Source organism: Triticum urartu, chromosome 2 (genome assembly GCF_003073215.2).
Source record: "Triticum urartu cultivar G1812 chromosome 2, Tu2.1, whole genome shotgun sequence".
Taxonomy (NCBI): Eukaryota; Viridiplantae; Streptophyta; class Magnoliopsida; order Poales; family Poaceae; genus Triticum; species Triticum urartu.
The window spans coordinates 100,229,229-100,242,507 of NC_053023.1; the positions used below are offsets into that span (position 1 = coordinate 100,229,229).

Here is a 13,279-nt window from a genome sequence, read left to right on the forward strand (position 1 = left end):
TTTGCCCAGTTGGGCCGGTTGGTGGCCTGGCCGGCTGGGCCGTCTGGCCCAGTGGGGGGGGGGTCCTTTTATTTTTTTATTTGTTTGTTCTCTGTTTTTGTATTTTCTTTTCTTTATTTATTTTCTTTTCTGTTTTAATTCATTTTAAGTATTTAGGTCTTTTATAAAGGCATGGATCCCATACCATAAATTCCTAGGCATTTATTTGCACACCCCGAACATTTTTATTTTAAATTTTGAAAAGTTTTTATCCTTTGATTGTTTTTGAATTTGAATTTGAATCAGTTTCAAACTAGCACGAGATTAGGAATAGTAAATCGAGGTGACGTGGCATCATTAGCAGAGGTTCACTGTAGCTTAATTACCCGGGCGTTACAGCCATCAAAGATAAGATCACATCAAGACTTCATTGACATAGTTGCTCAAACAATGGCTCGGATAGAAGACAAGGCCGCCTCAAAGCTCCCTTTCCCTCGGCATTATCCAAGGTCTGAGAGGACTCTCAACTCTATAGGAATTTGGGATGTAGCTTTGGTAGTTGTTCCATAGCCAAATATAACATTTCATACATTAAACAGCCTTGAGATGCAATTTTAAAGGTTTTATTTCATATAAATATATGGTAGCTGAAAACAGAAATCATGATTTATATGACAAATGTGGTCGTACTGTTGTATCTGATGAATCTCATTAATCTTTTCTATATACCGATTGAGAAGTTAGGCATCACTTTTTTTAACATGCTATGTATCGTGAAATGGGAGAGTAGTTTCTAATGAAACTTATGCAAAATCTCGCTTTTCCAAGCGGAACCTAAACAGGCAATCCTATTTATTCAGTATATACAGTACAGTGTATCCAACACAGGCTTGTGATGTAACTAATCTTTACTATCCATGTGTATGGAGTTTGTGGGGGTGGTGAGGTGTTCGTCGTCCATTCACCTCTTCCACCCCCAACTTCACAACCTCCGAACAAAAATTTAAGAACTTTAACAATAAATTCCCTGAGAATCTGAGAGGCCTATGCCAGCTTCCAAGCAGATGGATAGATCCATGCAAAAAATATACAGCAATAAAGATCAGATATATGATCCAGCATTTTTCAGACTGGCTATGCTTTGTCAGGCACTAAGCTAATTTAGCCCCATCGCTCAACTAAGATATTTAGCCGAGTTTAACCTCAATGTTGGGTTACGATTCGTCAGTCTGAATCTGAGTCCTCTATCTCCCACTGACGAGCATCTCTGGGTTCAGGATCCGCGCTGGATTCAGGTTGACCAAAGAGTGTCGTGCTAAGCTTCGGACGGCGACGTTTGTCGGTCTTGTCTTTAGGAGCTTCGTCCTGAAAGACATAATATACGGTCAGAATTCAGCCATTGCGTTCATATAATATACGGTCAGAATTCAGACATAATATATGGTCAAAATAATATACGCTTCCTGAACTATATATAATACACAGTTAACTCTGAGTCAAAGCTTAACATCAAGTGCCATTATGTTGATGTTTTATTGGAAGAATGAACAGCAAACCATGACAGTGTGGGTGATTGTATTGCTGGCCTCAGTATTTCCTTTCATGCTACAAGTCAGGGAAAATGATATTGCAGTTTACGACTATTGCTCGTGAATAGTTCATGCCAATGTCAGGGAAAATGATATTGTAGTTTACGACTATTGCTCATGAATGCTTCATGCAATACTATATTGTCATTTAGCTGTAATCAGCTTGAGCAACAAATGTGAAAGCTGAGCGGAGTGAATGCTTGTTTGGATCAGTAAAGAATGCAAGTGGATATTATTTGACTTGGTAAGTCAAACAAGTACTTACCTTTGGAGTCTTCTGAGCTGATTGGATATTCTTGAACCATATTGTTCCCCATGAAATGCATGCAAGCATCAGCAAAGCTGGACCAATCCTTGGGTCAGTTAAGTAATCTCTGAAACTGAAGCCACTGTTCTGAACCCTCTCTTTTAAACTTTTCCCTGCCGAGCGGATACCTTTGGTACCGCTTAACCATTCCTTATTTGTTTCTTCAGGTACAAGATCTGGTACCTTTGAAGTCTAGATACAGAAAATGGATGGCATAATGGATGAATAATTGTTCGACAAATATTGCACTTCAGACAAAATAATTTCTCCGAAAACATTATCATCTAATAGTTTAATGAAAAAAAATTATGTTTCTAAAAATGCTTGTGAATTACTTGGTACGAATAAATGTGCTCATTTGATCTTGGCTTAATTCTAATTGTTAGAAAAGTTTCTTTGTACATAAACCATCAGTGCAAGGCTATAGAAAGGATTGGGTATTGCACATTTGCAGGGAGCACTGATATGATGTAAAAGAACAAATATTATGCATTCTTATTTCATCAGGATGATTCTGACATGAGGCAAAGGCGCAAAGCTGACCGAGGCAGACTCAGCAGGAAGAAAACGACCACACATCATTTTTCTGCTGAAACATGCCCAGGGATCGACCTCACTGCTTGTTTGCTCATTCGAAGATCTTCCAAAAAATGTAAAACCTCTCCTCTAATGTGCTTAAAAGAGTTTCTGACCATGTAGCTACTTATTGCCATTCCTTCAACAACTTAGGTATAAGCATAAAAGTTACACCCTCTGTTCAAATTGAACTGCCAAAGTGTCTTATATTAATGAACAGAGGTACTCCTCCGATCCAAAATAACTGTCGTGGTTTTAGTTCGGAGGGAGTAGTAAATAGCAAGAATGTGATCGTAACACAATTTTTTCTGGTCCTTCTAATGCACAACCACCTTATACCTACAAAGTTTTAGCTTACTTGTTACCCATATGTTCTGAGCATCATTTAAAGCATGCTTTCATCATATTAAGGCAGCATGATTAGCACGCCACCATCCGCCAACAGAAACCATAGCGACGATTTACCATAGTTAGAGAAGATTGGTGGTGGAGTGGAAGACGATGGAACAACACGAACGAAGCAACACGGGCATAAATGGAAGAGAGAAGAAACATCACACGATGTCCGATTGCAAGGAGGAAGTAATCTGAAAGGGTGTGCTATAGACTTGTAGTCGCTAGAGAGTGGGCCGTGGTAGGTAGTCATTGTTTGACGCTGGTGAAAAACACATGTACACCATACTGAGAGATGCATTCACAAAACCAAAAAATCATGAATGGAGGAAGATGACAACACCTTGTACTCTTGCACGGAGAGGGTGGAGGAGACGTGCGGGGGAGAAACATATGGGTGGGTGCACAATGGTTGATGTAAAGAGAGGGAGCAGAAGAAATACTGTAGTAAGGGTGGGGAAGAGACATCCATAGCAACATATGGGGCACTTAGATAGTGCATTAAAGTTTGCACCCCAATGTAAAGGTACGTGTCTCCTGCGCCAAGTGAGTTTAGGCATCTTTGGTATTCTTGGTGTCAGGTCCACATTTAATTTTGTTCCATATAGGTTTTTTTATTTAAGCGGATATGTTATCTCTTCAGAAATACTCCCTCCGTAACTTAATATAAGACGTTTTTTGACACTGACATGCTAGAGAAAGTTCAAAAGGGAACATGCTTTAAGAGACTTACAAAGTAAGGAATTTCTCTAGTATCTCCATCTTTGATAATCTGAGAGACCCACTTGTTTATCTGCCAAAATAAGCAATTAAAAATGTATTTTAAGCTGCATGACTTGACCGCATATATATGTAAACTAATAAACCAGTGAATTACGCACCTCCAGAATTTCATCTGGGCCATTATACCTAGCCACTAGCTGGGAGGCATCAGGAGTGTCCTGTCCCTGGAGAGTCTCTATAAGATTATTCTTTTTGTCGGCTTTCAACGCCTCGTATGTTGCATTTCTTTGGAAACGGACAATGAATACTTCAGGCTTATCATTGTCATCTTCAAAGCCTCTAGGACCACAGGCTCCATTGTAATCAGTGGCAAGGTAGAAGGCACAAATTTTCTGTAAAAGGAGGTACTGTTATCCAAATTTACAAGCTTGTTTGATTGTTCAGAATTGAGAATGTCATGACTAAGCCATTTGCTGAAGCTAGGGCCTAAATTGTTCCAAATACTCTGATTCCAGTGATATACAGCATCATTCATTGCAGAATCATTGTAGAATTTCAAGAATATACACTTAAATGGACATTGTTCCACTTGGTGGAAAATACTCCTTTCAGGATTTGTAGCTAATAAGCACATGAAAGGATCGCTTAATTTCTAACAGAGATTAATCACAAACATAGGAGGGTATGTTGCATATGGTAAAAAACAAAAACAAAATATGGATGCACAGCGAGAGCACATTTCAGGGTTTTAATGAGGCATGCGCTACAAAATCATATTACTCGAGAGGCCCGCTTCAATCAGATCAAGTACTGTTCTGCAATACTAGAGGCTATGATTCTTATCTGTAAGCTGGTCATGTAGTAGTATAAGGTAATGTAATGGACCTGGAACCTGGATATGAGGTGGTGAGAGTACCCATGAAAGACATCTTTATCTGAACTGAAGCAGATAAATATGCCCATATCTCAACTAATTCAGGAAAGCAGAGCAATAGCTAGTGTGGCCTTCTGGGGCATGTCACCAAACGGCAAGTACAGCACCACAAGCTTAAAAAATGTATATTAAAAATAAAAAAGAATTTTGTGAAGCAGTCTACCTTCTGCAATTCTCCATCCAACCAAACAAAGGTCAGCCTGTCATCTTTTAAGGCAGTTGCAGCACTTGTTACCTCTACTAAATTTTCCAAATTCCCAGCAGTACTTCCACCAGCAGCACTGAGTAGTTGGTCCTGGGCCTTCCTCAAAATCTAAAGAAGTTTCAAGTTCCAAAACAATATAAGTTGGCAACTAATGAATGATGAAGTTGGTTCAGGAGGGATAACTTCACCAACTTGTTATTGCACCCAGCTTATAGAAACTTACTTGTCTCTTTTTACTTAATTCTACACCAGGGCGACCTGCAGCTATTACACAATACCATATCATCATTTCTTTCCCAGCGCGTGAATGACCTCTAGCATCACAACCAAGATCCAAAGATGTGTCACTTCTTAGCTGCTGGAGTTCTAATCAAGAAAAGAATTAAATGAGTATTACTGAAAAAGCACATAAGTTCTCTTAGTAAAAATGACAATCCAGTATACTGCTGATTCGCAGACAAATTTTAATAATACCTTGGTGCTTATGCTCCTCCATTATCTCTGTGAACTCGGACTTGCTAAAAGTTCCTGAATTGGAGGTAAAAAATCAGTTTGGTCCGATTTCACTGCATAAAATCAAAAGGATAAATAGGGGATAGAAGCTTGCCATGGTATACAACAGGTTTGGCACCTGGTCCCTTCAAGAAAACAAGTGCAGGAGCAGATTCCACTCCTAATCTGCTTGAGCAGAGACAAGAAAGTACTGATAAACATGATTTCTTAAAATTAAACACCGAAGTACTAATAGCTGTAGCCGATTCGACATGGAAATATGGTTTGCCATACTTAGCAAAAGATGTGTTTTGCTTCACTACAATGCAGTGCTCAATCACCGATCTGGAAATTACATTTTTTTACTGCTAGAAAGCTGCTACCTGCGATTTCAGCATGCAGTGTTCAGACAACCCTAACTATCTTTAGAAAAACAGTAAAATTTCTCAAGAATACAGGTCCTAGAATACACAACTATTTATGCCATGAAGTCAAGGTAGTTTCCGCATACACGTGGCTTAGCCCTTCACCTGGTCGACTCCAATGTAACCCATGCACGGCCAATTTCTTGGCCTAGTTAATCAAACCAATTTCATGCGACCAACTTCGTGCATGTGCCCTAGTTAATCAAGCCAATTTCTTAAACGCTCTTATATTAGTTTACGGAGGGAGTACATCATATTCCTTCTTCCAGACCAAACAAATATCGGCTAGTAGCCATATGGCTACGATAATCAATTTACTGAAACATGAAACTGCGGTGAGAAGGTCTAAAACTGCAGTTTGCATAGTTAGCTAGATATGGATGAGGTTTCACAATGCTTAAAAATATTCAAACAGCTTGTATCAACTGAAGAAAATTCCAACTTTACTTATCAAAGCATGCAGCATTCAGTAGAAACAATTATACCATTATATGAATACCAACTCAGGCACAAATAAGAAAGAACAACATATTGTACATAAAGAAGTAAAGAACGTACGAATTCCACCAGATCTGGGATTCCTCTTCTTTCCATAGGACAAATGCAAAGGATGCATAGCTGGAATACTCTTGGGCAGCTTGGCGAAGGAATGGAGCCGCACGCTCCCCAGTGCTTGAGAAAAAGATAGCCTTGACCTATGCCGCACATAAAAAAGATGGCATGACTAGATTATAGCTATGGACTTAGGATTGTATGCATGTGCTCCACATGCACATTGAAAAGGGTGCAAGTAATAAGTAAGGCAGATAGCACAGATGCACGGGCATATGTATGAAAACAAAAGCAGTAAATCTAGTTACCTTATGATGGCTACTCTTCCCAATGAACTGGGGTCCCTGAAATGATATAAGCTCTGCATTAAAGGCGCAGTCCCTCTCAGGTAAAAATCTATCTAATTAAAGTGCAATTCTAGAATAAAAACAGACAGCACAGCGAATTATGAACAACAGGAATCATACATAGAGTGTACTCGTTGGCTATTGTACTTGTGGTGCCATAGGTTAGGATAATGCGGCATATATAAATTAATGATGCCATAAGACTAGGACTTGCTGTTGCAAATAAACAAGTGAAGACGAAACTTAGTCCTGAATTCCACTAACTAGGAGGTCATACAACCTCAGCTCCAAACTAGTACCTAGATGTGAGCGTCGAGAACATTCACTTAACTAGCATAATGACAAACCTATCTCAGGAGCCAAGAAGGCAATTTCATATATACTAACACCCATTAGGTCTGTACTCCATTGCCTAACACAAACTGTTTGCATGTTGTACTACTGATTACTGTGATTTCATATGATTCCTTAGAACACCACATAAACACGAACAAAAAAAAAAGAGCCAGTCAAAAACCTTACCAGTGTCTCCTTTGAATAGTACAAGATCCGAGGTAAACCAACAATTGATGATGCTACCCAGTTGACAACAGAATCCACAGTTAGCTCACCTGGGTACCTGGGTACAGGAAATGGTTATATTGAGGTCATATCTTTGGAATCGATTGAAATGGACATGTCGTAAACCATTAACAGGAATAGACGAGTCACACTTTTATTATTTCTTTAACTGATACTCTGGAATCTGATTAGAACAGTCACCTCATATAACAGGATGGATTTCTGCAGTTAGCAGGATATGCAACAAGAGCTGGTATACCTGCATGGGTAGATAGATATATATAGGAGTAGTAAAGAACATTAAACAGGAAAAAGTCTTTTTTTCTTCTAAAAAATAATACAAAGAACATGTAATGTTCAAAATTCGAACTACTAAATATTACTTCCTCCATCCCATAATATAAGAGCGTTTTTTACACTAGTGTAGTGTCAAAAACGCTCTTATATTATGGGACGGAGGGAGTACTATCTAAAAGACTAAAATTCAGGGCAAAATTGTAGGAAGTATTTTTGTTGATGCTCACTAAGTTGAAAAAAGATCCCTCCATCCTTGGCACGAAATGATGAACCTACCAGTTGTCTTGAATACTCTTTGGTTTCCACATTATTCCCAATAGCAAAACAAGGTTGTCATATTAAATTCCCAGAAGACCGCTTTACCAACTGTGAACCTACTCATTTTGACACAAATCCAGAACTAAAAACACCTAAAATAAGCATTTCCATGTGCTGCACTTGCACTTGCACTGATAATAGCTAAAGTGCTTACTTATGTTCATCTTATGATTGAAAATGACATGCTATCTTTTTTGTAACTTTAATGGCATGTTATCTTGACTTACCATTGCGGAAAAATGGCTGTTGAGAGAACCTTTTTTCTGCAAAATACCCCGCCAGTGGCACATCACCAAGTTCTACCATAGCAGTGTTGGCCACGCCGTCCAGTCGAGTGTCTAGATCATGAAGCAAATATTTTGTCAGAGACAAGAATGAAAGGTGAGGTATATTTAATCCACAAAGAGAATTCTCTATAGAAACTTCAATTTTTTGCATTATAAGACAGAAGCTGTAGTTATATTGAGTTGTCAACAATAGCATAGTATTTGGGAGAATGGAAAATGCCATCAAGTCAGCTGCCAATAGATCCACAAAATTGCTGCTCAAAGATAATGGCTAAAACTTCAGTTTAAAATGCAATGCTAGAAAGTAGCAAACTCTCATTTCGGCAAAAATATTTCCATGGACAAATCTAGTTATAACTTGTGAGTGCAGAACATAAATTTCTATATATTTGTGAAGTGTCAATTTAAAAGAAGAAAATGAACAATGCTAGATCACAATTCTTACACCTCCATTTTTACCCATCATCCTTAAATATTACTAAATGCTATAAGAGGGATCGGACACAGAAAAACCAATGCAGCTCTGTTTCTCCACGGCTAATACTTTGACAATCACTGATCTTTTTATACAGTGTACAAATATGTTGTTAAAGAGTGCAATGCACAAAATGGCAAGCAAGTCAACATGGTAAACATACCAATTTGCTTCCAGTACTCAAAAAATTGAGCACAGCGAGGACTCCCCTTTGAATAAACCTGCACAGTAGGGAAAAAATACAGCTGGTGGTCAGGATTTCTTGTTTGCCAACTTCCAACAAAAAGATGTTCTCAAGAATCATGCAAATATGACGTACATAGAGCACTGAAAAGTTAAAATTGATGAAGTTACGGCCTTCTAACTTACCTGTATGAGCAACGGGTAATCTTCAGCAATGGCAGACATCAATGAGTCACGTGTGAGTACATTGAAGGCATGACCAGTCGAATCTATGGAACGGAAATGGTGTTATGTCCAAGACATCAAAAGGAAAACATCATTTCTTATCAGAATTAGATGGTTATAACTTACGAGATAAAGAATCTTTTAACAAAGGTAGATCTATTTTCAGGAAGTGCTCTTTTTGATATTGTTCTTTGACTCTCTCGAAGATATCCTACCATGATGAAAATTGCAAACTAAGGGTTAGATCAGAAAGGAAGAAAAGAAAAAGCCTTCCCGCGGAGACGCACGCAGAGAGGGAGGGGAGCAGGGAGATCACCGTATGATGATCCAGACCAAAAAGATCATAGTCCCGCTTCCAAACTGGATTTGTCAACAGCTCATACGCATAACGGATCTGTATAAAACACCACAGAACTATAAAGTTGTTTATGAAAGTCCATTAGTTGGAACTTTAAATAGAAACTACAGGGACCAAATAAGTAATGTACATGTTACTGAAACAAACGTAATGTACATAGAAAAACAAATAGTGGAAGTAATGTACACAGAAAAGCAAATAGTGGAATTGCAGTTTAAGGTGCTTCGGTGCACTGTGGAAAGCTAATTCAGCCCCCATGCATACAACACATGAAACTTTGTATGAAATATCTTCGTATTGCACATGGAAATTACAAAGGCTAGTAATTATGGATTCTGACTCTCACCTTTATAATATCAACAGTTGACCGGTCATTTGTTTCAGCAAGCCTAAAGTTGGCATCATGAAAAGGATCATTAATTTGTTGTAAATAATGAATTAAAAGTATGAAAACAAAACATGGCAAGAGGCAAGAAGCATAATGGTAACCAACAAAAAAAAATCCAATTTCAGGTATGGAATCATGTGCAGGGCCTCATCAGAGTTATATGTCACCTATGCTAAACTCCAAACTGTGACCTAAAAGTTGATATTCCATGTCACGAGCTCGATGCCAATACACACTCTACCCTACAGGCAAAACTTTGCAGCTAGTAATGGGCACAACCAGAATTACTCCTAAAAAACAATATCTTAGTAACAGAATGGAGCAGGGAATTAAAAGCCTAGTCAAGCACCGACAGTCAGCAGTCAGCACCATCAATACATGTTGACGTATAAATGTATTGCCTAGTCTCTTCCATCAGATCGGTCTTTTGGTTGCATTGGCTAGAGCATGCACTTCTACATGGTATCAGAGCCAAGAGGTATTGAGTTCAAGACCCAGCTGGCGCAATTAAATTGCAGCCCATTTTCGGTCCACGTTTAGGCCTGAGGGAGCCACACGTGAGGGGGATGTTGACGTATAAATGTATTGCCTAGTCTCTTCCATCAGATCGGTCTTTTGGTTGCATTGGCTAGAGCATGCACTTCTACAATACACACAAAAGATAAACTAGACTGTGTTTGCTACTAACAGAACTGTCAGATTTGTCACCGGAAACATCAATAAGTTACACCAACGCTACCAGATTGTTAAGCTCCAAACAGATGCCCAGCCCCACCAAGACCAGATCACGAGTCTACTGCCCAAACCAGAACTCATGGACTGCACTTGCGACTACAGTCAGACTCCATCCAGCAAAGCACACCACAGGGTTGGAAGTGAGAAATTATCAGTGAGGTCGGATCAATCGCGCTCACCACTCCTTGGAGAGCAGCTCGTATGCCTCGACCACCTTCTCCACCGGCGCAAACCTCTGGATTCCGAGCGCTGCAACCAAATCAACCAATCAATCCAACAAATCTCAGAACGCGTGCGAGAGCGCGAGGAGGGAGCGGGGAGCGGGGGAGCGGGCTCTCACCGTCGTAGTGGGAGGGCGGAAAGGATTTGGGCAGGACGAGGAGCTGGAAGAGGAAGCCGGCGGCGGCGAGGAGGATCGGCAGCCAGTAGCGGCGCAGCTCCTCCGGAATCGCCATTGGGGACAGCGCGGGCGGTAAAGGCGAGGTGGGATTATCAGGGGGGTTTGCACTTTTGCTCTTTGCGTGGCGACAAGGGCTTTGCTTTTTAATTTAATTATTATTATTAATTAATTAACAAATCTAAGTTATTCGATTAAACGGTTTAAAAAAAGGCTTTGCATGTATTTTTTTAAAATAAACAGTTGTAGTTTCTTTTTCCAAAAAGATTCCTCTATCTATGCTGATCGCTAAAAAACAAAATCGATAGTGTGGCACACATATATACAAATATTAAAGTGGCTAAGCTAGCCTCAACCTCAAGCGTTTCAAGTGAGTGATCTTTTTAATTGACACGTGTCTTTGGTTTTTCTATTGTTCATTCTTGATTTTGTGCTTTTTTTACCTGTGTAAGTGCTCTTTCTGTTAAGGTCTGGTCCACCGTCTTCATGTATCAAAATGACTAAGTTAGTCTCAACCTCAAGCGTTTCAAGTGTTAAGCGTAACTAATTTGTTTAATTGACACATGTCTTTGTTTTTTGGGTCCACTCTTGGTTTTACACTTTTTTTTACCTATGTTTAGTTTTCTTTCTATTAAGGTCCGGTCCATCGTCTTCGTGTATCAAAGTGGCTAAGCTAGCCTTGATCTCAAGCGTTTCAAGTGTTGAGCGTAACTGGTCTGTTTAATTGACACGTGTTTTTGGTTTTTCTATGGTCCATTCTTGGTTTTGTGCCTTTTTTACCTATGTTAGTGGTCTTTCTGTTAAGGTCCGGTCCACCGTCTTCGTGTATCAAAGTGGCTAAGCTAGCCTCAACCTCAAGCGTCTCAAGTGTTGAGCGTAAATGATTTGTTTAGTTGACATGTGTCTTTGGTTTTTCTATGATCCACTCTTGGTCTTGTGCTTTTTTTACCAGTGTTAGTGGTGTTTCAGTTAAGGTCCGGTCCATCGTCTTGGTGTATCAAAATGGCTAAGCTAGACTCAACTTCAAGCGTCTCAAGTGTTGAGGGTAAGTGATCTGTTTAGTTGACATGTGTCTTTAGTTTTTCTATAGTCCACTCTTAGTTTTGTGCTATTTTTACCTATGTTAGTGGTGTTTCTATTAAGGTCTGGTCCACCGTATTCGTGTATGTTGCGTATTTTTTAACACTATACAGACACAGACGCTCATACATGCGCAAATACACCCATCCTTATAAACGTACGCGCACGCACGCACTACTTGTATGATCACCTCCGAGAGACTGGGGCGGCACATTATATTGAGATGGCAAAGTCACCACAGACGTCTTTGTAGTCGGCGGGACGTCTTCTCTACATGAACGCACATCGTCGAAAGGCCTAATGTAAATCGAAGAAAATGCAAGCATCAATGTCAAGTCTAGGACTTGAAACCTGACGGACTGAAGATATTATTATCCTCTTAACCATCCAGTCACATGTTGGTCCAAATGAGTTGGCATCAGTGTCCATAGTTACCCATGACACCACGCTCTTTCATGTGGAAAATAACTTTCTTGCATGCTGCTATGACCTCCCTAGCTTCTACAAATAAGAAAGTACAAGGACCAACATGAACTCGTTAAATACACAGATACTTTCACGGCATCAGCTTGCTTTCAAATACATTGTTTCTATTTTTCTCACTAAAAAAACAACATAAGTGCACACACAAACTTTCTGATTCGCGCCTCTTCCTACTAGTATTGTACTATTGTGGTCGGCGAGAGCATAATTTGATGGTGCCATTTTAAGCTAATTGTTAAAAAAGAGAATCCATTTAAAGCTCACACATAGTACAAAAATCCATTTTACCCAATAGCGTATGTATGAGCGTTTGCGTCTATATTATGTTAGAAAAAACATTTCAAGCCATTGTAAAAAATCCATTTTAAGCTTACATTTTCTGATCCGTTTATTCATTCGTGCCATAAAGCAACGCTGATGACGACTGCTCGGCGGTCATGTTGAACCATGCTTCATGGTGGTGCATAACAAAAAAACGGTTAGGGGCGTTCTAGCTTGCAAATTGCTTGGCACCATTGTGCGTCGGCTTTGCAAACCTAGTTGGGCCACAATATCCAACTCTACAATCGCAAAGAAGAACCCTATTTATATGGCATCACAAACATTAGCACACATCCTTGCACAAGAGGCTGTGATCATCTTTTCAGAATCACCTTTGATTTTTATCAAATGTTCAAATTTGTTGAGCTCTGTGATTCCCAAATTGGGTAAGCACTGTGTAAGCCTATGTGTGTCAATATGTGGTTGTGGTACACCAATTTGTATATGCCTATGTTGTACACGGTGTTTCTAACAAAAAATTAGGTAACAGGTGGCACTATTGGTTTGTCCTTGCCTACAAGGAATGCCAACACACTTTCTGCAAATCATTGACAAATTCAAACACCGTTCCCTTAAGTCACACTCACAAGATACTTGGTGTAGTTAAGGTCAACATGCTTCAGTTTAGGCAACTTAAAAAATCCATCAG

At 39.5% G+C, this 13,279-nt stretch overlaps 1 protein-coding gene across 1 annotated transcript; it reads right to left on the minus strand.

Moving 5' to 3' along the window:
* Window positions 1-809: 809 nt before the first annotated feature.
* On the minus strand, window positions 810-10,863 carry LOC125536127. The gene is made up of 20 exons (XM_048699270.1): window positions 10,690-10,863; window positions 10,529-10,598; window positions 9,573-9,615; window positions 9,185-9,262; window positions 8,995-9,079; window positions 8,830-8,912; window positions 8,624-8,681; window positions 7,926-8,036; window positions 7,285-7,342; window positions 7,045-7,141; window positions 6,484-6,519; window positions 6,182-6,318; window positions 5,314-5,384; window positions 5,181-5,234; window positions 4,930-5,072; window positions 4,665-4,814; window positions 3,726-3,959; window positions 3,578-3,637; window positions 1,834-2,067; window positions 810-1,344 (listed from the first exon to the last, which is right to left on the minus strand). Exons 1-20 carry the CDS (start codon window positions 10,802-10,804, stop codon window positions 1,204-1,206), a joined length of 2,058 nt encoding a protein of 685 aa, XP_048555227.1. The 5' UTR covers window positions 10,805-10,863; the 3' UTR covers window positions 810-1,203.
* Window positions 10,864-13,279: the final 2,416 nt, after the last annotated feature.

Excerpts from the sequence above, each read along its gene's own strand:
- LOC125536127 (XM_048699270.1), bottom strand. The coding sequence starts at position 10,804 with ATGGCGATTCCGGAGGAGCTGCGCCGCTACTGGCTGCCGATCCTCCTC. Across the intron at positions 7,343-7,925 it reads ACAGCCATTTTTCCGCAATG|GTATACCAGCTCTTGTTGCA; the intron begins GTAAGTCAAGAT and ends CTACCCATGCAG. Across the intron at positions 6,319-6,483 it reads GGAAGAGTAGCCATCATAAG|GTCAAGGCTATCTTTTTCTC; the intron begins GTAACTAGATTT and ends TGTGCGGCATAG.